The 22,482-nt window shown below is 36.7% G+C and overlaps 4 protein-coding genes across 6 annotated transcripts; 2 read left to right on the top strand and 2 right to left on the bottom strand.

The window, feature by feature from the left end:
- The first annotated feature begins 153 nt into the window (after positions 1-153).
- LOC131783547 (UDP-N-acetylglucosamine--dolichyl-phosphate N-acetylglucosaminephosphotransferase) lies at positions 154-6,260 on the top strand. Of its 2 annotated transcripts, none has more exons than XM_059100304.2 (7): positions 154-392; positions 1,304-1,424; positions 1,818-2,031; positions 2,217-2,451; positions 3,599-3,787; positions 4,323-4,566; positions 5,358-6,260. In XM_059100304.2, the coding sequence occupies exons 1-7, from the start codon at positions 235-237 to the stop codon at positions 5,430-5,432; spliced, it is 1,236 nt and encodes a 411-aa protein (XP_058956287.1). In that variant the 5' UTR covers positions 154-234; the 3' UTR covers positions 5,433-6,260. The 2 variants fall into 2 exon arrangements, with proteins under 2 accessions (XP_058956287.1, XP_058956288.1); XM_059100305.2 differs by lacking the exon at positions 5,358-6,260 and adding an exon at positions 4,785-5,302.
- A 146-nt stretch (positions 6,261-6,406) lies between these two features.
- Positions 6,407-13,798, bottom strand: LOC131783560 (serine/threonine-protein kinase Chk1). The gene is made up of 15 exons (XM_059100319.2): positions 13,656-13,798; positions 13,466-13,565; positions 13,210-13,333; positions 12,406-12,470; positions 12,089-12,158; positions 11,882-11,988; positions 11,256-11,337; positions 10,365-10,469; positions 9,414-9,495; positions 9,060-9,091; positions 8,718-8,814; positions 8,067-8,244; positions 7,695-7,826; positions 7,144-7,245; positions 6,407-6,925 (listed from the first exon to the last, which is right to left on the bottom strand). Exons 1-15 carry the CDS (start codon positions 13,715-13,717, stop codon positions 6,854-6,856), a joined length of 1,410 nt encoding a protein of 469 aa, XP_058956302.1. The 5' UTR covers positions 13,718-13,798; the 3' UTR covers positions 6,407-6,853.
- Positions 13,799-13,877: 79 nt separating this feature from the next.
- On the top strand, positions 13,878-19,431 carry LOC131783510 (omega-amidase NIT2). Of its 2 annotated transcripts, XM_066168817.1 has the most exons (11): positions 13,878-13,907; positions 13,980-14,098; positions 15,066-15,278; positions 15,700-15,793; positions 15,939-16,013; positions 16,291-16,369; positions 17,076-17,091; positions 17,224-17,306; positions 17,959-18,014; positions 18,278-18,384; positions 18,873-19,431. In XM_066168817.1, exons 1-10 carry the CDS (start codon positions 13,895-13,897, stop codon positions 18,364-18,366), a joined length of 837 nt encoding a protein of 278 aa, XP_066024914.1. In that variant the 5' UTR covers positions 13,878-13,894; the 3' UTR covers positions 18,367-18,384; positions 18,873-19,431. The 2 variants fall into 2 exon arrangements, with proteins under 2 accessions (XP_066024914.1, XP_058956254.1); XM_059100271.2 differs by having other exon boundaries at positions 18,278-19,429.
- Positions 19,432-19,562: 131 nt separating this feature from the next.
- Positions 19,563-21,556, bottom strand: LOC131783511 (DNA damage-regulated autophagy modulator protein 1). The gene is made up of 2 exons (XM_059100272.2): positions 20,841-21,556; positions 19,563-20,244 (listed from the first exon to the last, which is right to left on the bottom strand). Exons 1-2 carry the CDS (start codon positions 21,198-21,200, stop codon positions 19,837-19,839), a joined length of 768 nt encoding a protein of 255 aa, XP_058956255.1. The 5' UTR covers positions 21,201-21,556; the 3' UTR covers positions 19,563-19,836.
- Between the last annotated feature and the right edge of the window lie 926 nt (positions 21,557-22,482).

The following is a 22,482-nucleotide window of genomic DNA, read 5'->3' as shown; positions in this document are numbered from 1 at the left end:
CATGCTAGAAAAATAAGCTATCAATCATTTTGTTGCTTAGATACATATTATGACATTTCGCGTCCATTTCGCGGAAAGTCTCGCGCGATTGCATATCTAACGTCTGATCAACGCCGCTTCGATCAGGCATCGGTCAGCGGTTATCCTCAAAGGTACAAAAGCTTTGAGATTTTCGATTGCCCAGCGTTTAATTAGGACTTTCAAAACGCGATAATCTGGAAAAGATAATCGAAAATGATCTACAGAATGATATATCCGTTAACTGTAAACTCTGTCATGTCCTGTGTGACATTTTTTGTGGCGTTGAAGTTAATTTCAGGTATGAAATCGCTGTTCCTTAAAGCTGGGCTGTGCGGGAAAGACCTCAACAAGAAAGACAACAAAGAGAAAGTGTAAGTCTTGAGAGATCTTATTTCGGGGCTTGGGCTGATAAGTAATGGAGATCTATAGGTCACACAAGAGGATAATTCCAGACGCTGTATTCCTATGGCTGACTCATGTTGCATGGTGATTTGTCATGCAATTAATTACTCGTACTCCAATTCAAACAATACGAGTACTTGTTATTAATTCACCGTCCATCCTCGTGATTAGAGAGTGGAACAGTTTTTTTAAGGTGACTCCGGAGTTTTTACTTAATTATCATAGCCTTATTGTAATCTATACTTGCTGTAAAAGCTTTTTTTGTAGATTTCTGTTCATCAATAAATTAATACAATTTTTGGTAATACAGCTGTGTTGATCTTTGTCAAAAATCAAAACACTTTAATCCAAATTATTCTTCCTTTAATAATTCTACGTCTTTAACCCCCTTTTAGTATTCAGAGATGCTTATGGGTACTCTTCAGTATTCACTGCATCTGGCTCTTGATAAGTGATTGATATCTTGGAATTAAGATGGTGATAATTCTTTGTTACTATGGTGAAAGTAATCCAGAAAAGGTCTGTTGTTGGCAGCATTGGCAGTCACTACTACCAAAAACAGTTCCTTTCAGGACCATTTCACCTGCCAAGTTGGATTACATGATCAACTGTTGCTTCAGTGTTCCAACCATTCACTTCATCAACAATGTTGCCAAAAACTGTTGTGAATATTTTCCCTATAGATCAGGACATGGTTGTTTAAAAGGTGGATAACACAATCCACTGGATAAATCCATATAAAGTGGATAGCTCAGTATCTTTTGTTAACATTTATATGCTGGATAACGATTTATCCATTGGATAGAATTATTCACCCTTTATACAACTGTACCCAAATGTTTATTAATAATTAATGTACATGTATGTTTTAATTCCACAGTGCAGAGGGTTTAGGAGTTGTTAGTGGAGCAGTATTTCTTATTACGATGTTTTTATTCATCCCAATCCCTTTCCTCTCTATTTGGTTTGAGAAAGGTGATTATGATTTTCCACATCATGAGGTGAGTTTATCTCATAAATGTGAGGGTATAAGTAGCTTCTCCTGCTTATAAAAACATTGTATACTCTATAAAACATGTCTTTGAGCAGGTTATGCAATTAAGAGGAACCATGTGTCAAGCTGTTTGACTTTATTACCATTGTTCTGTTACTGAGAATTACAGAAAATTGTTTGGTCAATTTGTCCTAAAACTTGCTTCTTGATCCTCACAACAGTGAAGATATGAAAATCAAATTTCAAGTAAAGACTGTCAACTTTCCCAATTGTCTGGTGCTATTTGAGATTTAATCACAGTCTACAAGAAAATGGAATTGAATTTTTGAGATTCCTCATCTTACAAGGTTCTTTACCTATGTGTGGATTATTTTAACCAACATTACTGTTCCTTAAATAGTTTGTCATGTTCATCACTGGCCTTCTGTCCATCTGTTGTATGATCTTCCTGGGATTTGCGGATGATGTTCTCGATCTCAGGTGGCGAGACAGGCTTCTTCTGCCAGCAATGGCATCTCTTCCCCTCCTCATGGTCTACTGTGTCAATATTGGTGTTACAACAATCATTGTACCAAAACCCATCAGATTCATTTTTGGCTTTGATGTAGATCTAGGTAAGGTTGTATAGTTATGCAGCACAGTTTTGAATTATGGCCTCCTAAGTCAGTTGGTTTAATGCTTTTGTGGTTTCTGTGACCTGTGAGAGCTCAGTTATTGTACAAAGCATTATGTAACTCAAGAATAAAAAGAAATGAAACTATTTAAAAGAATAAACACATGCTTCCATTTTATTCTTCAGGAATATTATACTATGTTTATATGGGAATGTTGGCAATATTCTGCACAAATGCAATCAATATCTTGGCTGGTATCAATGGCGTTGAGGCAGGACAGTCGCTCATCATTGCAGTCTCCATTTTGATGTTTAATTTCATTGAGCTTCAAGGAACTTGTTGTTGGCAGGCTCATTTGTTCTCAGCATATTTCATGATGCCTTTCATTGCCACATGTTCAGCATTACTTTATCATAACTGGTGAGTTGTTGTCTGAATTAAGTGAAAACTGCTGAATTAACCCTTTCACTCCCATGAGTGTGCAAGACAGAATTCCTCCTCAACTCTCTAACTCCCAAAATCTTATTAGTAATTCTACTCACTGTCTACCATAGAATTCTTAGGATGTCAATTTGGAGACTTTGGTATTGGATCAACTAATGATCCCCAAATTAATATTTTTCTTTATTCTCATCACTTCTATGCTTGATATTGAATTATAAAATAATTCAAATAGTGTGCGCGCTCTGATTGGCCATAAAACCATTTTACATGAGCGTATGTAAACATGGTTTTCGTTCATCTTTCATTAGTTCTTTTATAAAAGAAATGTAAAATGGTTTCCGTGTTTACATAGCCTGATGTAAACACGCGGGGGGTTGGGAGAACACTCGATAGGCTGGAAACCACTCCGCTTCGCATCGTGGTTTCCTACGCTTATCTCATGTTCTCCCAACCTCCCGCGTGTTTACATCAGGCTATGTAAACACGGAAACCATTTTACATTTCTTCATTGATATTATAAGAAGAAATTCTGTCTTGGTCACTCATGGGAGTTAAAGGGTTAAAATATCAATACAATACCTAGCATCAATGAGAATGAAGAAAAGTAGCAATTAGGTGATTATTAGTTGACCCAATATCAAATTCTCTGAAGTAATATAATAAGAATCGTATAGCAGACAGTCAGGAGAATTACTGGGAGAATTTCACTTTCTGTCACCATTACTGTCCAACTCCAAAAACCATGAACACCTGAATTATAGACACTATGTGTTACATTGTATTATGACCAATCCTAATGGAGACCAAGGCATGCAAAATCACCTTCAAACCACAAACTAATTGGCAATACTCCACACAGGTCAGTTTTTCCACATCTTATTGGCTTTCTCTGTGACACCAGAATTTGTCCCTTGTCCATAGTCTTCTGAATTATAAATTACCGCAATGCATATATTGTATTTTTTTAAAATCATTTTTCATTTGACATGTTAAGTGTTTTTAAGTTACAAGTTCAAGTCATCCTTACTACCTTTCCCAGAAATAAACTAGTAAAACTTTAAATCAAGAATAAAAGTGAACCACCAACACATCTTTCTTATATTTGTCCAATATTCCATTTTAGGTACCCATCCTCTGTATTTGTAGGAGACACATTCTGCTATTTTGCAGGAATGACATTTGCAGTAGTCGGCATTTTAGGACACTTCAGTAAAACAATGTTGCTGTTCTTTATTCCACAAGTTATCAACTTTGTTTACTCAATTCCTCAATTGTTTCGTTTCATACCATGTCCAAGACATCGACTACCAAGGTGAGTTTGGAAATGTAATAAGTAGTTAGACTATAGCTGAATCCAGGGCTTTAAAACTCCTAAGATCCAATTAATGACCCTCCCAATTGACTGTTACATGTTTACACTTAAATAGGACAGGAGAACTCCATTTTAAATCAAGAAAACACTCTCCAACTGACAAGCATCTCAGTTCTCATAACTTCTTTGGAAGATAATGTATTGGAATGGTAATGAGAAGTTATAAGCTAATCACCTCTGGGAATAAGGGTTGACATGGGTCATGTGAAATTCTAAGGGCCTATTTACACGGTACGACTTTGTCGCATGCGACAAGCTTACGACAGGCTTACGACACGAATTGTTTCGTGTAAATCAAACCTACAACTCGCTTACGACTCTTAAGTCATGTCGTAGGCCTGTCGTAAGCTTGTCGCATGCGACAAAGTCGTGCCGTGTAAATAGGCCTTAATAAAGTTTAGCAAGTGAAAAGTTTAGTGTCTGAAATGTGCCAAAGTTCACTCATTTATTATTGATTAACTTTTTTCTTTTATAGGTTTAACCCAGACACTGGTTTGCTAGGAATGAGTTACAGTGTGTTTAAAATGTCTGACCTTCATCCATTAGGGAAACTTATATTGTCAGTGTTCAGCCTTCTAAGATTAGTTACAGTGGAGGAAGGTGTTGGTGAAGACAAAAAATCTACACGCGTGAACAACTTGACACTTATAAACTTTGTTATCAAAGTGCTGGGACCCTTACATGAAAGAACATTGACAATAATAATCATGGGAATACAGGTAAAATTATTAATTAAAAACCTCTATCAGTATCTATGAAGGACCACTTTACAGTCACATAATTTGCTCAAGGCCATGAAGTATGAACCAAGGGCACTGAAGTCCATACATTAGGACTGAGAGCCAAATATTTGCTTGTTCCACTCAAGTTTACTCAGTCAGTAAACATTTTCATTACAAGCCTAACTCTCTTTTTCTGTCTCTTTTTTTTGGTTTAGTTCCCTTCTTGTAGAGCCATGTGGCTCTTTCCAACCTGCTTGCTTCAAGGTTAAGCCCTATTTGTACCTGCCAGTCATTTTCAATAACAAGTTTCTATGGTTTTTTTTTCCTACGTTGCTGTACAATTATCACAAAGGGATATCTTATCATAAGTCCTCTTCAAATATTAGCAAAGAGTTTTAGAAACAAGAAAACATGTTGAGGACACTTCTTGGGGGAACATTTATGGGTTTGAACAACTAGATAGAGAAACTTGGCAACTTTTCCAGAGTTCTTTTTCATGCTTTTTTATTCCTGTTTTCTTTTTGAGCAATTGTGCCTGACCTCATTGATGTAAAATTCAAGAAATACCCTCATATTTATTAAATTGCAATAGAGAACAATTTTCCAAGCCTTAATGTTTTGTGAAATAAGTTAGGTATATTGTGTTTCCTTCATGGGTAACGATCAATCAGAAACATTTTTGCACATGTATATGTTGCATGTAGATTATAAACCTCAGTGATGTAATTAACATTACAAATATATAGAGATCTATGCAGCCAGCTAATTTTGAGTTCTTTTCTTTGCAGATTTGTGGAAGTGTTATTGCCTTTATTATTCGTTACCACCTTGTGAGGTTTTTTTATGACATTGAGCAGCATTGAACTTATCTTTGATTTTAGTGTTATGAACCTTTTAACTCCCTTGAATGACCAAGAGAGAATTTCTCCTTACAATATAAGTACAATATCAAGCAGACAAGTGATGAGAATAAAGAATAGCATCAATAGGGGATTATTAGTAAATTCATTACCAAATTTTCCAATTAACATCACAAGAATTATATGGCAGACAGTAATGAGAATTACTAATGAGATCTTGGGAGTGAAAGGGTTGATTATCAATTCATAATAACAATGGAATAGTCATTTTTTATGCTTGAAAATTAAAAGGGAGAATGCTGATCTGTATGCAGATTTAAAAAGCTTTTTTTATAGTCATTCCTGTAAAAATTTTGTACATTAACATGATAATTGCATGTGACAATTAGACACAGAATTATTTGTAAAGATTAAAAAGCTCATGATGTCACCAAATTGTTTGATGCTCCTATGGAATAAACCCTTATTTTAACCCTCAAGAGTGACTAACATTAAATTTCTCCTTTTGGTTTCTCCCCTGAATCAAACATTAAAGTCATCAGAAGAGAGAAAATGATCGCCAACTAGAGCAGATCAAATTCTCCTTGTCAGCACCTTAAGAAATGTATAGAGAACAGTATGGAGAGTATAGATTCTGATGTTGGGGTGTAGAGGGTTAACTGCTGATTGAAATTTTTTTGCTCTAAGATTTAATTCCCAGACTGTGTTGTGCCTTGAAGATACGCCTGTAAACTTTTTTTCCTATCACACGCACACAATAAAAAAACAACAACAGAAGCAGCAGCAACAAATGTAAATGCAATTTCACTTTGAGCCAGCATTCACTAGAGACAGACTTGGAATTGAAGTGGTAATCAGAGTAGTATGATGTAGTGAAAATCCAACCAACAGAATTCGTAGCCAAATATCTATGCTGCAATGTCTCTATTGCTCTTGAAATTAAGGTGAAGTTTTTATATATTTGTGGACACTTCTCTGACTTTCTCTTTAAATTTTATTTAAAACTATATCATTGGGATTTCAAAATAAAAAGTCCACAAAAAAAGACAACTTCCTTTCCCATTAAAATACTTTATTTAGACTTAAGCAACCTTACCCCAAACCCATATGAATACAATTTAAATGCTTCCATCTTTGCACGTGATTAAATACATGTACAAAGCATGGTCTTATGTAAGTTATAGAAAATTTCTTTTGAACAGGAACAGGTATATCTCTAACTCTTTCATTTGTTTTTTGTATAAATCCCTTAGTTATCTTTTTAAATATATTTGTTTAATTAAGCTAAAAAAAAAACAACAGGAACAACAACAATGAGGGCTCCTAGTAGTTCACAGGGAACAGTACATGCTGGGATGTGTTTTGGTACAAGAGAGTCCTTAAATGCACCCATTGTCTTGTGGCATCCACAGTAATTTCACCTGCTACCTGTCAATAATGTCCTTTAGTTGAGCCTTAATCTTCAGGAAGTGACGCTTGAAATCTAAACCATCACCCTGAGAGGAAAAAAATGTCCAGAGTTAGCCACAGAATGTTGTAGTACTGTAACATTAGAACCCAACATAAGTTGGAGTAAGCAGGAGTTCAAATTAGCTGATAGTATAGTGTACCATCCTCTTACCATTTGCCACATAGAACCAAAATTTTTACAAATCTTTGAAACAGTTCTCATTGTATTCATTTTTCTTAACTCTACAATATCAAATTTATTTACCTTGGATAATCTGAAGTCCACCAACAGAGAGGGATGCATATCAATGAGGTTTACTTTAACACTCAGTTTATTTTGTCGTCTGTCAGTTGTCAATATTGTGACCTACAGTGTATTAAAGAAGAGGAAATTGTTTAAGTTGATTTTTTCCTAGGAACACATTCTTTCTACTGTATGGTTAAAGACAAGAAATTTACTATATAAGAGTCTTCATCAGTAAAACATTTCATTTTGCTCTCTAGCAAAAACAAGGGCCATGAGAAAATTGTGCTTTACATTATTCTTTCTTACACTCATTATTTTTTCTTACACTATCTTGCAAGATGATCAAACCCTTTGATGCCGAACATCACCCAGCATCTAATTTCTCCCTACAATATCAGCCCTGAATCACACATCAAGGTCAAGAAATTAAAGGAAATGATCACTGACTGAAGAACCTCTTGGTTGTTGAAAAAATTCTTCTGTTAGCACCTCAAGAATTGTATTGAGAACAGTATGGAGAATATGCATGCTGATGTTAGGGTTTAAAGGGTTAAGGTGTATCTCTTTACCTGACGAGGAGAATTCACAGTAAAGCTATATTTAAGTTTGTCCAAGACTTCCTTTAACTTGTGAAGTGTCTTGTCTGCACTCCTCTTTGTGTGGAAACGAGTCATACGCTTAACCAGACTCTGGAATGGACTCTAAAAGGGAGCAGTAAAGAAATGTGTACTCATTAAAATCATTATTGTCATCTGGTTGTTAAAAATATAACTTTTGCCTCGACTGATTTGTGCCCGCAGGGAAACTTTAAACCATATAGTGTTATTATTCATGTGAAGATACTTATTCAAGGTTTCTAATTAAAGAGGTGTTTGCATTGGCTGCTACTGCAAAACATCAGATTAGACAAATGTAATATGTAAAAAACATTTTATCTTCACCTGTGATGTTCCAGGAGTAGACTGCATCTGTGTGCTTAGTAACATGTGATCCAGATGGACAGGCTGTGAGAAACACAATCCATTCACTGTCGCCTCGTCATCAACAAGCTCCAATGCACCACTCCCAATACCACTGTCCAGTCTGCGGGGCTCAGGCTGAGAGGCAGATATGTGATCCCTAAAGAATGCAAGGGAAAGTCTTGAAAGCCTAGTTCACAGAACACTCACAAAAGAAGCTTATCTGGATTTTGGAAATGTGAGAAACCACAAATTTTATGACACAGAGTTTATTTTCAGTGACAGTTGTTAGAACCTTTTTATACTTGTGGGCTTGGTTGCCCTAAGCTAATAGTAAAGCTGTCCAGAAAACTACACATGTATCTTGCCATGGTAGTGAGATCTGCATTAGTATTGATCGTACTTTGAACAACTTAGTGCAAAGAAGTTTTGAAAAATGAAAGAAAGTGTTTTGCCTAAAACACATGCACATTACGAGTATCCAGGTGAGAGCTCACATCCAAACTTCTTGATCAAAAATTTGCCATGCTAATCATTGCTTTTAGCATAAACGCTACACAACTGTCTGAAAAAATATTTACCAAGGACAAAGTAGGAATATAATGATATGGCTAGTCACAGCACAGCACTCACTTGTATCTTTTTGGTCGTTGTGGAGAAGAAACATCTGCTTCAGTGCATCTTCTCTTAAATGTTCCAGTACCTGTGGGTGTGTTCCCTGGAGAACATCCTTAAAAACAGAAAGATTTACACATTTGAATCCCAATAACTCAAACCCTTGATAACTAGAACCTTGTGCTTACATGAGCCAAAAAATATTTCCCCTCAATTTGCGACATACATTTTCAACAATCTTACCCTCAGTAACTCAAACCCTTGATAATTCTAACCTCTTGCTAACTCAAAGCAATTTCACTTGTGAGATGTTGCTAAATCTGGTCAGAAATATTAAAAATTTTAAGGACATTCACTAACCATCTCTTGGACTTCTTGATGTACTTATTGATCTAGAGGTAAAATAAATTGAAAAAGAACTCAATAAATTCATTTTACATTTGGCAAGATGTTCATTTAAACTTGAGGAATTTAACCCTTTGCTCCCCAACATCAATATACATGTTCTCCATACTATTACCTTAACAATTCCTATGGTATCAACAGGGAGAATTTGTTTGATAATCAAGAGCATCTTTATTTGGGATCATTACCCATTTTCTCATATCCTTAATGTTTGATTCAAAGGTGATATTGTAAGGAGAAATTTGATGCTGGTCACTTGTAGGGATTTAAGGGTTAAAGCAAAAAAGCAAATCATACAGACAGCCTTACCTAGAAAACCATCGTTCTTTCTTTATTTGTGGTATTGTTAGCCTCCTTTTAGCATTTTCCACAAGAATTTCTGACAAGAAATCTACAGGTAAAAGAAAGGTATACATGCAGATTTCAACAGAGGACACCAACCTACAAAGGATAACTTAAACAAAGATGTTTTTTCGTCTTGTCACAAGCGTGGGACGAAGTCTCCACGAGGAATTGAACCTCAGACCTTCAGATTCCATGCTTCCATGCTCTAAGCCCATTACAAAGTTCCAATAAGAAATGCGTCCAGCATACTGCTAGGATCAGCAATTTCAATAATGTCATGTCTTGTAAATAGAATAAGAGAGATGTAAGTTTTAAGCTCAATAAAGAATAGAGAGAGATGTTTTTTGTCTTGTCACAAGTGAGGGACTAACATGATCAACAACAAGGAACTGAAAAGAAACACTTACTGTACTTCATTAGTGAATAGAGACTGACCAATCACATATTTATTACCAATAATATTTTAACCAAACAGCTAATCACATCACAGAACAAATGACTACACAATTAACGAGAACAAATGTTTAAAATCCAACTTAAGAACAACCCTCATCTCTGATAATGACTTCAGTTCTAGCTGTCTTATTACCATTCAGTTACTTTCACCCTTGCTCTTGACCCTTTAATTCCCAGATCACATTTGAAATTCTCCTTACTGTCAACCATACAATTCTTATAATATTAGTTCAGAGAATTTAGTATTGGATCAACTAATTATCCCCAAATTGATATTTTTCTTTATTATCATCAGTTATCCAGTTGATATTGTATTGATACTGTAAGGAGAAATTCTGTGTTGATCATTCACAGAAGTTAAAGAGTTAACCTCCACCACTACATTTTCCACACATGTGTTTATGCATAACTTTTACTTCCACACTTGAATTTGTAACTTCATAATAAAAATGAACAAACCTAATGACTGTGGGTCCATTTTGCACCAAGGTGTCCTGTTTACTCTGCCATTGAGCCAGTCATTATACTCTTTGTTTGATTTTGTTGGTTCATCCCATGGAAGCTCTATTTTTGATAAAAAATTCAAATACATTCACAAAGATACTGACTTCTTACAGAATTATTTATAGGGTTTCATGAAAAGCTTGTTACTGGTGGTCTACTGCTGCCTATAAAACCTCTTACCCCTGCCTGTGTAGCTTACAAGTTGGATTTTGCCTTACAGCACCTTTTAAGCACATGTGCCTATCACACCATCAGCCATGGCTTATGTTAAAAGTTATAGAAACCCTCGCATATTATGTTAAGGACATTGATTTACACCTGCAGTGAAGGCAGCATGAAGTGTTGAGGCACAAGGCATGAAGCTGATATATTACACAGGGTGAAGCTGAGGAGGGGTCCAGGCGTGTGAACCCTTCCATTCACCTCACTCTCCTGAACCCTTAAACTCTCAAGATCTGATTGTTAATTCTCCCCTCTAGCTGTTATACATTACCTTCTATATTAGTTATGAGAATTTGGTGTTAGATCAGGATGAAAACTTCTACCTAATACATTTGAGCATCATAATAACCTGTTTGCTAGGTGGTGTATGGATATTACAGGGAGTTATTTCATGTTAGTCATGAAAGGGCTAAGGAATTCATAGTTAATAGTAATATTATTATTAGTAATATTATTATTAACAGTATTATTACATTTTCATATTACAAAAGAAGGCTTTTAACTTCCAGTAAGTGTTTGTTAAGTGGTCCAATCAACTGAGGTTTATTCCCTTTCCTCTAGACAATATCGTTAAATCATTGAAAATTAATTTTATCAACCAAAAAATAAAAAATGACTACTTACCTCCTGCCAACATTGCAACAAGAACAATACCACAGGACCAAATGTCTGCAGGCTCAGCTCTATATTCACCCTTTAAAAGAACCTACAGAGAGACACACCTTAACTTAAGTAACCCAGATTACTGTTGACTTTGTCCCAATTCTTGTCGCATGGAAGAACAGTACACATGCACATAAGTACATGTATATGATCACTCCATCTGGATGGAATGCTAATCCATCACAGGCTGCCCTGTTCTTCACAATTTTCTGAACTATTTGAAAGAATCAATTTTTACCCCTGAGTAGACTTGGTCAATCACTCAGTCACTGTGAAAGTTGAGTGTGTCTACCAATCTTCTTTGCTCCTGTCTGTGCATTGTTTTGTCCCTTTTGGACTTGCACAACATGAAATTTATCTAAGAATGCGTGAGCACTCTAGATTTATCTGCAACCATATATGATTTCAGACAAAATGTTCCTAATCCTAAAATTAAATTTTAAAAAGATTGAACCCAGCACAATAATCCCACAAAGACCCAGACGACAACACCCTACTGGTCTCAGGGCAGAAACTACCAGGGCCACAGTTTGATTACATGTAATGAGAAATGAAGATTAGTTAAAAGCTTTAAGTGTTATTCCTACCTCAGGAGCAACATAGGGAGGTGTCCCACAACATTTTCCTAGTAGACGTTCCTTTCCTTTGTGTCGGAATACCGTTGACAAGCCAAAATCAGTGATCTTTAAATTATCTATTATAACACAGAAAACAGACAGATAAGGTGAATCATTTAGTACAGCAATATGTTTGAACTTTGGTATAATTTGAACAATTGTTTGACTTTCTCTTACCATCAGCATCCAACAGAAGGTTCTCAGGCTTTATGTCTCTGTGTGTGACACCTTGCTTGTGAAGATACTCCTGTATGTGACATGCGGAGAAAGAAAACATCTCAAAAGTCTGATAATAACTTAACCCATCACACCTTAACATCAGTGTACTCCATACCAGATGGAGACTTAGCCCTTTTCCTTTATACCGATATGCCTTAGACTTAAGATTAAAGAAAGACAATACTTAGTCATTCACAACGTCTAAGAATTCCATGCGCATAATCCTCAACTTGGTACTAACGGTACAAGTTATCTAACATATAACACCATCATACCACGCCCTCAATAAGCTGCCTGAAGTAGCGATGAGCTTGTGAAAGAGGCATTCCAACATCAGGTTCTATGGAGGAAAAATGGACATCTTGTTACTCACACTGTATCTGATCAAGTACGTGTTGGTTAGTTTTTTTACTAACACTACCAGAAGAAAGAACACATTTACTTGGCCCCTCCACTTTACATTTAAGGCAGGACTCACTCTTGCATAAATTCTGAAGGACTTTTGCTGTACTCAATTTTGATGTTACAATACATGAATCAAGTCAACTCAGTGAGACAGACATGATCAAAACAGCCTTTACATGTCTGTCCTAGAGAAGGGCCAATTACAAGAACCTGATATCCATTTAAGGAGATTTTCCATGCGACATTTGACAGTTTAACTTCAATGTAAGCTGTTGTTTCTAAATAACTGAGAAGTCTACCAGGGAGAAAATCCAGGAAATTAAGAAAGAGACCAGATGGAAAGAAATCAAAACCTCACTCAGTACCGACAAAATCTGCTAATAATCTTCCACATTAAAAAAGAAAAAAATTTGAAATCTCAAAAAGGGAGAGGCAGAGCCCTCTTGCTCCTCTTCCCCCCCCCCCCCACCTTACCGTGCCACTCCCTCTACGTCGTACTCTCTCCAAATATTCTCATAACTACAGCTACACATGATTGCAAGTGCTTATTTTGACAATTGCACAGGAGAAGGAGAAGCTCTTAAAGGAAAAGATTACCCCACATCGGTGAAGAACATGTTAGCAAGCAAAAATCAAATCACATTTTGTAATTTACATGATCTTATTAAGCTAACCTATTCTGTCAAATAATTCTCCACCGCCGGCGCACTCCAGAAACAGATACTGTTTCTTCCCTTCAGTTCTTTGTCCGTAAAACCGAATAACGTGAACATCTTGGAGCATGCGATGAATACAAATCTGCCGACACAATAAGTCAATTTGTAAATGATATATATTTTAATGCACGTGCTTCTACAGAGGTTAATACTGCAGCGATTCTCTCTCTGATCCCTCACATCAATTGTCTCGATTTCGATAATCCCCACTAACCTCTTTCCTGACATTATCGTAGCAATCAGCAGCTTTCTCTACATCGATAATTTTCACAGCAATCGCCTGCTCCGTTTCTCTGTTCACTGCTAGTTTTACTCTAAATATAGAACATTGAAGAATCGAAGACAAGTAGTCATTCATCTATATCATTCACAATAACAACAAATTCAGGATTCGCGACACTTACTCGCCATAAGCACCTTCACCCAGCGTCTCTACAAAATCCCATCCTTCGACAAAAGGTGTCATCCTACCATTAGAATAAGATCAACGCTTGAAATTTCTCGTTTTCACAAATTACAACTTCACAGCCGCCATAATTATGCAACGCAATGCTGATGAGTGAACGCAAATTTCGCGCGCTCTTTCAAGGCACTAGTCACGTGCCAAATAATACCAAATACGGTAAAACTCACCTGAAGGAACATGTCAGCCTCCAGTTAGTAAAATTTCCTTTTCGTTAAATGAAATATTTTTCAGTTTTTCATCCTTTAATATATTACTTTTTCAGAATTCCGTATCGCGCTGATTCAGCTTGCAGTAACTGCAAACAAGGCTCAGAATTTGCTGCGTGCTAAAGACAAGATCAAAGAAGCTGTCTCTAACGGAGCGAAGATTGTCGCACTGCCGGTAATATATACCTTTTGGAGAAATTTCCACCATGAAATTGTTAACCAAAGTGTTATGAGAGATTCATGTAATCGAATAGGAACTCATATTATGGTGGTGTTTTGGAGTCAAATGGGATGTTTTCAGTGATCCTTTGATGGGATGAGTGACTGGGGGGAACTCCTACATTAACAACCCTACCCCTTTTAAAGGGGAACGTTTTTGGAAGGGGAGGGGGGGACTCTGAAGCGCAAAGCTCTGATAAAATACCTCAAAACACATTCTTTTCTTTGTTTTAGAGACAGTACACTGGATCCCTTCAGGAAACATTATCATCATTTCAATCATGGTCCTATGTGTGATTATTTTATTTACACATTGCAGAGACCAATTTTTGGAATCAATTTTTAAGCATTGAGTATTAACCTTTAATCTAACATCAGTCTGCATATTCTCCAAACTGTTCTCCATACATTTCCTAAGGTGCTGACAAGGAGAATTTTTGCAACAATCAAGAGCTTCTTCAGTTGATGACATTTCCTTAATTCTCATGATCTTTCTGTGTGATTCAGGGGTGATATTGTGAGGAGAAATTAGATGCCAGTCACTCCTAAGGGTATAATTTTCATTGGAAATAGTAGGCAACAATAGACTCAATCTCTACATGATATTTTAAATCTCACCAATTTGAGATTCCAGTATTCATAAGCACCTTCTGTGTCACCCTTATAGAAGAAAATTGGTTTTGTCAACTGAGTTAATAATGTAAATTGATCACTGTAAAGATTTTCTTAAGTGTAGTTTCAATTGTTAGCCCTCCTAGTTTGAAAACACCAAATTATCTTGCATTATCCCTCACCAACACAGCACCACATTTTCTCTAGAAAGTTATCCCCATTATTCATTTGTCACCTTCTAAGGTTAGTTAAGGAATTATTCTTTTTATTATTTTCTTAAATTTAACTTAAAAATAATCCGACTCCATCAGGAATGTTTCAATTCACCTTATGGCACTCAGTATTTTGCCGATTATGCTGAGCAAATTCCAGGGGAATCCACAAACATGCTATCATCTGTTGCTAAGGAGACAGGTTGTTACATCATAGGAGGGTCTATCCCTGAAAGTGATTCTGATGGGAAGCTGTACAATACTTCAACTTCTTTTGGACCTGATGGTGCCATGCTTGCCAAACACAGGAAGGTTAGCACACTAATGCAGCCCCAAGTTGTTGTCAGATTGAGAAGTTGGTTAACAATTTATAGCAGTTGTTTTTAACTCACACCAAGCCATTTAGATTTTCTTAATAAATGACCTCAGATTTTTGATATTGAGATTTTAATTCTCAGATTTTGACCCTAGAGTTGGGGAAACAAGAAAATTTGAGGAGCATTGAATATCTATACTTTTACATGCTTTGTTCCAATCTGTATTTTTATCAATCTATGTGGGCAGTGTTGGGTTTCCAAATTCTGTTTTGCTTAGCACCATCTCCTTCTTAAATTTCAAATTTTTTTGTTGGAAAAGAGTACAATGTCAATCTCCCTGATATCACTTGAATCCAGTTTGTTATTTTTTTCTTTATAAAGAATTTTTCTGAACAGGTATCACATATTTTTCATAGGTTCATCTCTTTGATATTGATGTTCCAGGAAAAATTCGCTTTCAAGAATCAGAAGTTTTGTGTGGTGGGAAACAGCTGACAATGATGGATACATGTATGTTGGTTTAAAATCTTTTATCTTTATTAATCACTCTAAACTGGGAATGCTGCCGTTGTTGAAATTATTTTGTAATGTTATTGTTTATGTGGTTGTGGAAGCTATATTCATTTTACCTGAAGTCATGTTATTTTTTTGGCAGCTCTCTGTAAAATAGGAATTGGAATCTGTTATGACATCAGGTTTCCAGAGATGGCTCAAGTTTACACACAGCAAGGTGAATGTTGATCAATTACAAAGCTGAGAATGGCTAGTCTGCCATCTTTTTTACTTCCTACTTTCGAACTTGTCAACAGCCTTGCAATTATCATCTTTTTTCATAATAGTGTTTTTATCATTATGAATACTAAGGTGTGCCAATGAGAAACTTGCAGTACCTTGGTTGAATTGGTTCAATAAGATCTGTTGTTGAATTGTGCAAAATTTTTTTATGCATTTTTATAAGTTTATTAAAAAACATGCACTCATCACCAAAAATTGCTTCAAATTTTTAGGGTGTAAACTGCTATTTTATCCTGGAGCATTTAACATGACCACAGGACCAGCTCATTGGGAACCACTCATTAGGGCAAGGTAAGTTTTTTGCAGATTATAGTGTATAGTTGTAGATTTAACCCTTTCACTCCAAGGATCTAGTTGATAATTCTCCCCTCTAGCTGCAACACATTTCCTTGCAAATTAGTAACAAGAATCTGGTGTTACCATAATTTTTGGCCATTTACCCGTGGGTAATCTGTTGATTTTGCATTAAACACGTGCCACTGCGGGTACCTCAGGTACCACTGCGGGTACCTCGGGTACCACTGCGGGTACCTCGGGTACCACTGCGGGTACCTCGGGTACCACTGCGGGTACCTCGGGTACCACTGCGGGTACCTCGGGTACCACTGCGGGTACCTCGGGTACCACTGCGGGTACCTCGGGTACCACTGCGGGTAGATCAAGACAGCAGCTGTTTGCTGGATAATTTATGGATATTACAGGGGGTAGTTACATGTTAATCACTTCTGGGAGTTAAGGGGTTAAAAGAAAAGAGTGTTCAAGAAAGCATGTAATTTTCATCTCTGCCATATGAACTAAAACATCATAAAATGTAGTTCTGACTAAACTGCTTAAATTTATCTTCAAATGTGTTAAGATTTTAACATAACACCATTTTGAAATTAACTTAGGTATTTGCCCTTACCATAATAAGATACCTGGTCAGCTTCCACTGTTGTTGCTTGAATTCTGATGTAGAATGTTCTGAAAACTTAACAGTCTCTGTTTTCATTCACAGGGCGCTGGATAATCAGGTCAGGAAAATTAATCATCCAATATTTGTGAATTGAACTCACCCTTGTTTAGTTATTAACAATAAATAGTATTATACATTGAACAAAAGAAACACAAATTATGAATTTCAAGTTGTCTCTTTTTTTTTTCAGTTGTATGTAGCAGCTGTGTCTCCAGCCAGAGATGAAAAAGCAACATATGTTGCCTGGGGCCACAGTACAGTTGTCAATCCATGGTAAAAATTTATAAACCTGTAGACCCCTAAGAGTGACTAGCATCTAATTTCCCCTTACAATATCACCCCTGAATCATTTATTAAAGTCGCAAGAATAAAGGAAATCGAGCACCAACTACCAAAGCTCCTGATTGTAAGGGTAAGGATTGTAATGGTGAAAAGGTCATTTGTAAGCTTGTGGTTTATCACCAGCCAAAGAAAGATGCAGTTGGATGAGAACAGAAATTGTGTTGTGATTATTATGACTTTTTTGTCATTGATTTCCTAGATAGTGTTGAGTATTTTGGGTGTGTTTGTGTTTGTGTTTTCCTCTGATCATCTGAAAAAACTGGAGATCAATTGGAGGGCTCAGAGCAAGAACGATTCCTTGATTTTTCGGCCATTTTTGAAAGTGTCCACATGCCAAAATTCAACTACTTCTGAACACTTTCAAAAATGGCCGAAAAATCAAGGGATCATTCTTGCTCTGAGCCCTCCAATTAGGATCATTCCTGTTTTTCTGTTTCTTTGATAGTCAGTTGTCATTCCTTACTTAATCAAATTTCCTTTTTTAACTGCATGGATCAACCATCATTTATTATAATTGATTCATGCTTTGTCACTTTGATTTTTATTGATAAAATGATGATGCATTGTGGATGGTTTTTCTTAGGGGTGAAGTGATTGCCAAAGCAGACCATACAGAGCAAATCTTATATTCAGATATAGGTATGTTTGTTTTTACACATGGTCTGTACAGCTCTCTTGCAGATTTTATTTGTTAAGGAGTTGATTACACAAATCAAAGAACAAAAAAATAAATTGAATTTGTAATGGCATAAGTAAAGATGGTTGTGGAAATACAAAAATATCACAGAGACAAAGACTAGATCTTCTGATTTTGTATTATTCTTGTTGTAGAATTATTGCTATAAAATTGAAAAAGTTTGATTTCCAAAAATTCATTTAAAGTCTTCCCATTTTTTTTGCAGATGTTAACTATCTTGAAGAAATAAGAGCTCAGATTCCTGTTCAGCAGCAAAAAAGAAGTGATTTGTACAAATTAGAAATGTCATCCTGAAGCTGATCTTCATTAATGGTAGAATAATAGCATAAAATCAGTGGTGGGGTAGATGTCAGGAGCAGTGACTTCTTTAACCCTTTACAGTCCAACATCAGTATCATATTCTCCTTACATTAACTAAGGTGCTGACAAGGAGAATTTGTGTAACAATCAAGAACTTCTTTAGTTGGTGATCATTTCCTTTACTCTCATGACATCAGCATGTGATTCAGTGGTGATATTGTGAGGAGAAATTAGATGCTAGTCACTCTTAACAGTTAAATGGTTAATGCTTTAAAGGTCACCTCTGTCAGCTCTGTCCCACAATGGATGCAAAAAAACGTTAATGGTGAATTTGGTGGAATTTTGCCAATGGTTTTGGTGAAGGGTCTGCAACCAGTTTCTTCAAAGTCCTAGTAACTTAATGGGCTGGAAATCATTAAAACAATAGAGAAGCAGTTTCTGGCACTGTAATGAGTCCATTTTGGTTCTTTGGCTAATAGTTTTTTTTGTATGTTTTCTAGACCTTTTAAACCCCCATCTGGAATTAAAATCAGAACAGCTTTACAGGCCAGTAAGTTGCCAGGACCTTCAAGAAACAGATCCCAGGGCATTATGCTGGGGCAGTATTTTTGAAAGCAATGTGAATATAATGTTAAACAATTAATATTAAGGGAACTGAATTTCCAAAAACAAATATTTCTACATTGGAAAATATGTGTCTGTATTATCTATATTTTGGAGATGATAGCTTAGAGAAAGTAAAAAATAGAATGGTGTTGAACCACAACCTGTACTGATATAGCTAGGGTAAAAAATATGATTATATAATAATGAAATATTTCTCTTGTTTTGCACTCTGTGCTCTCACCAAGCAGTCATTCTAGCAGACTCTTTTTTTTTTCACGAGTGTTTGGACATACTTCTGAGAAATTTTGCTGAAATGTTATCAGTGAGGAAGACATCATCAGCACTTAAAAGAAAAGTTTTAAGTTGTGTCCACGCCTGGTCAAACTAAGTGCTAACTCGACGAAGTTCAGCTTCAAAGCTTTTATGATCAAGGTTTTAATTTTTAAAAGGAATTCTAATAAAAGAGTTGTTGAAACGTTATTATGAAAATGTCCTTCAACTATTGTAGCTCAGTACCCTGATTATCGAGGATGATAGCCAATCTGGACGTAGAAAGGCCCCAGCAAGTCTTGTACCCAGACCTTTCCCAGCCAAGCGGTTGTAAGCTACAGTTACATTGTAGGATCTGGGTTCGAGATTACTCTCATGCTAATCTGGCGCTCTTCCGTTTGATGAACTGTAGCTGAAAAATGCTATAATCAAGGCTAACATTCACATGTTAAGACTTCACTCTTTTAAAGCTCCTGGCTGTTTTGAGCGCGTAATTTTAAAATTAAAATTTATTACCGTATTCTAATTAAATTTCATCCAATACTGAAAAAGGAGATCCGAAGTGGGCTGAGTTCCGCATAGAAATCGTCACCAGTAATCAGTAGACGAAATATCAGATGTTATCTCTATTTGCTGGAACTCGTGCGCAAACGTCAACATAAACAGAAGCATTCCTCCACACATACTCCATTCTGCAACATTAGATACCACGTGGTAAAAATATCCCGGATCTTCAGGGCTCCATTTGAGTTTGGCTAAGAAATGATAACGAGGCCGAGCTTGGTCCCATTCCCAATTGGCCTTGGTCTGGCACGCGCCAAATATCGCCACGCAAAAGGTTATGAGGAGAGAGACCGTGACTCTGGAGTGACACACTGCTGAGCTGTTGATGACACCGTGGTCGCGTAGCTTATATGACATTGCGCATTGTAACCAGCAGTAAAGAAGACCGCTGAAAAAGGCTGTCATCGCACCGATGTCGTGAATGGACCAGTCCTGAATAGTGTAAAAGCAAAAGTGCTTTTTCTTCGATCTACGTTTTAGTCAACCATGATATCTTACTCTAAAAAATGACTAAATTATCCTCATCACTTAACACCCTGGGGTGATTTCTTTTACGGCACCTCCCCAACAGTATGTCTTCCCTTCCCCCCGCCCACCGAGATTCGAAATTTCGGGGTACGATAACACCTGGGGTAAGACAAAAAGGTTCCCGCCCGGAAGACGTCTCCGGTTTGAACTATGGGACTCCTCTATTTCTCGTCAGCTTCAGAGACAGAAAAAGTCTGAGTTTCAAGAGTTAATATAAGCTTGAAGTTGCTTGCATTTCACTCAAAGACCAATCATTATTTATCACCGGGGGAGGGAAAGGGGACAGAGGAGAGAGGCCGCCCCCGCCATATCGGCGATAAATAATGACCGGTCGCTTTATCTAACATTCGTATCACGATCTGCGAGTTTCTGGTGTCATGAATCTCAAACGCCACTCACTAACTTATTACATATGAATATATCCGCTTTAGAGATCGGAAACAATATCAGAAGGAAATTGCAAGGTTTTAAGACTAATATAATAACTGTGTTAGCCATACCTTTTCTATTTCAAAGTTAGCCACGAAGGTCATTCCGACACCTGCCAAGATGGCGACCACAAAAGCCAGTTTGTTGAGACGTCGCAGTTTTACATGCTCCTCTCGACACTGCTCAGCCACAAGCTTGTACTGCATAAAACGGACAAACGCATTGGAGATGAACAAAAACGCAGTTAAATTTGTTAACTCTCTAAAGACATATTTCTCCGGAAATAAGACGCCAGTTTCGCTAATCGCCGGCAGAAAGGGATAAATATGTCCATGAGAAAGAGCCACGCAATACGATGAGACAACTGTGACAACACTACAGATAACTAGTAAGATGCAAAGCCAGCCTAATCCACATCTTGGCCATGGCATAACTTGACTTTGTTTAGCCGGCAAATGATCGACAGTTTTCGTCCAAAGAGTTTCCCTTGTTTGTTTGTTTTAACGGAGTATAACGTTCGTTAGTTGCTATAAGACGAATATCACTGTCGTTCTGTAACCTAACGAGGAGAAATATTGTAAAAAATCTATGACAGAATTCCAAGATGAACCATGATATATATTCGCAGTTTCCATGAAAGCGTCTGTTGACGGCATTTTATCACCGTACACCCGAGCAATTCCACATACGAAAAATAAAAAATCCAAGCCGAATTTTCTCGTCGGTCAAGTTAGCAAATTAACCTCCCGGTACCAGCCACAGTTATCTGACCTAAACGATAAAATCACGTTCTGTCTCTTATATTTGAGGCGAGTCAGAGAACTGCTTAAACATGAGTGGATAGTGTTTTTTTTTTCTTTTTTAAGTAGCAAAAAAATGGCCCATAGATACCCATTACTTTGATTCTGAATCATTGAGGTCACGCACAAATATTATTATCGTTAACACACACGGTACCTGTTAAAAATAATTCATGCGTATCTTGTTTTTTTCTAATTAATTTAAGGTCAAACTGTTGCTCAAACAAATGTATTCCCACTGTCTTAAATTGTCACGATTCGCCAGACATTAGTTGTGTAGTTTAGGTATGAATTGTTGCGTAGTTTATACTAAGAAAGAAAATTCTTAGTTCCCTGTTCATACGCTCTTAAATTCGATGTTTCCATGATTATCTTTTAGGCTCTTCTACTGGCGTAAGGTTCACATCTGTACGTGTTTCTACAGTCGAACCTGTACTAAACGGTTCCCTCTATTTAGCGGTCCTGGTCTCCCTATACAAAGTCCCAATAGCCTGTTTCTATCGTCCTCCACCTGTATTGAACGGTCACTGAAAGCGGGATCACTCTAATAAAACTAGCAATAATCTATCAATTAATCAATTCTCTCCCAGATTCAAAGTAAATAGTATTTTTGAGCGAGATTCAGTTTACGTTTTTTTGAATACCCCAAATCTGTGGAACATGTCTTCAGTAGTCGACCCGTATTGAGCGGTCTATTTCCAGTGGGTGACTGTGATATAAAAGTTTTCTCTAATTTTGAACTTTTTGTGCTTCAGATTGTCTGTCACACGCTCATATGAGCCGCTATCTCAAACAGAGCACAAGTTTGATGTGAACTTTTCAGATTAAGGCAACACAACACAGTGAGAATATAAGGGGTATAATTTTCTATAGAAACTGTGGTGCTGCTTCGGTGGAGGGTGTTACAAGATGA

The sequence above is a fragment of the Pocillopora verrucosa genome, chromosome 6, assembly GCF_036669915.1.
Source record: "Pocillopora verrucosa isolate sample1 chromosome 6, ASM3666991v2, whole genome shotgun sequence".
NCBI lineage: Eukaryota > Metazoa > Cnidaria > Anthozoa > Scleractinia > Pocilloporidae > Pocillopora > Pocillopora verrucosa.
This window is presented reverse-complemented; position numbering and strand designations above follow the sequence as displayed.

Bases quoted from the DNA above. Each gene is read 5' to 3' on its own strand.
- LOC131783547 (XM_059100304.2), top strand. From the start codon at position 235: ATGATCTACAGAATGATATATCCGTTAACTGTAAACTCTGTCATGTCC. The intron at 393-1,303 runs GTAAGTCTTGAG...TTAATTCCACAG, and splicing joins AAAGACAACAAAGAGAAAGT to TGCAGAGGGTTTAGGAGTTG. The intron at 1,425-1,817 runs GTGAGTTTATCT...TTCCTTAAATAG, and splicing joins ATGATTTTCCACATCATGAG to TTTGTCATGTTCATCACTGG.
- LOC131783560 (XM_059100319.2), bottom strand. From the start codon at position 13,717: ATGACACCTTTTGTCGAAGGATGGGATTTTGTAGAGACGCTGGGTGAA. The intron at 12,159-12,405 runs GTATGATGGTGT...TGTCACATACAG, and splicing joins GGCAGCTTATTGAGGGCGTG to GAGTATCTTCACAAGCAAGG. The intron at 11,989-12,088 runs GTAAGAGAAAGT...GTGTTATAATAG, and splicing joins CCTTCTGTTGGATGCTGATG to ATAATTTAAAGATCACTGAT.
- LOC131783510 (XM_066168817.1), top strand. The intron at 15,794-15,938 runs GTATGTTGGTTT...TTTTTTTGGCAG, and splicing joins GCTGACAATGATGGATACAT to CTCTCTGTAAAATAGGAATT. The intron at 18,015-18,277 runs GTATGTTTGTTT...TTTTTTTTGCAG, and splicing joins AATCTTATATTCAGATATAG to ATGTTAACTATCTTGAAGAA.
- LOC131783511 (XM_059100272.2), bottom strand. From the start codon at position 21,200: ATGCCATGGCCAAGATGTGGATTAGGCTGGCTTTGCATCTTACTAGTT. The intron at 20,245-20,840 runs GTATGGCTAACA...TACACTATTCAG, and splicing joins CTAACTTTGAAATAGAAAAG to GACTGGTCCATTCACGACAT.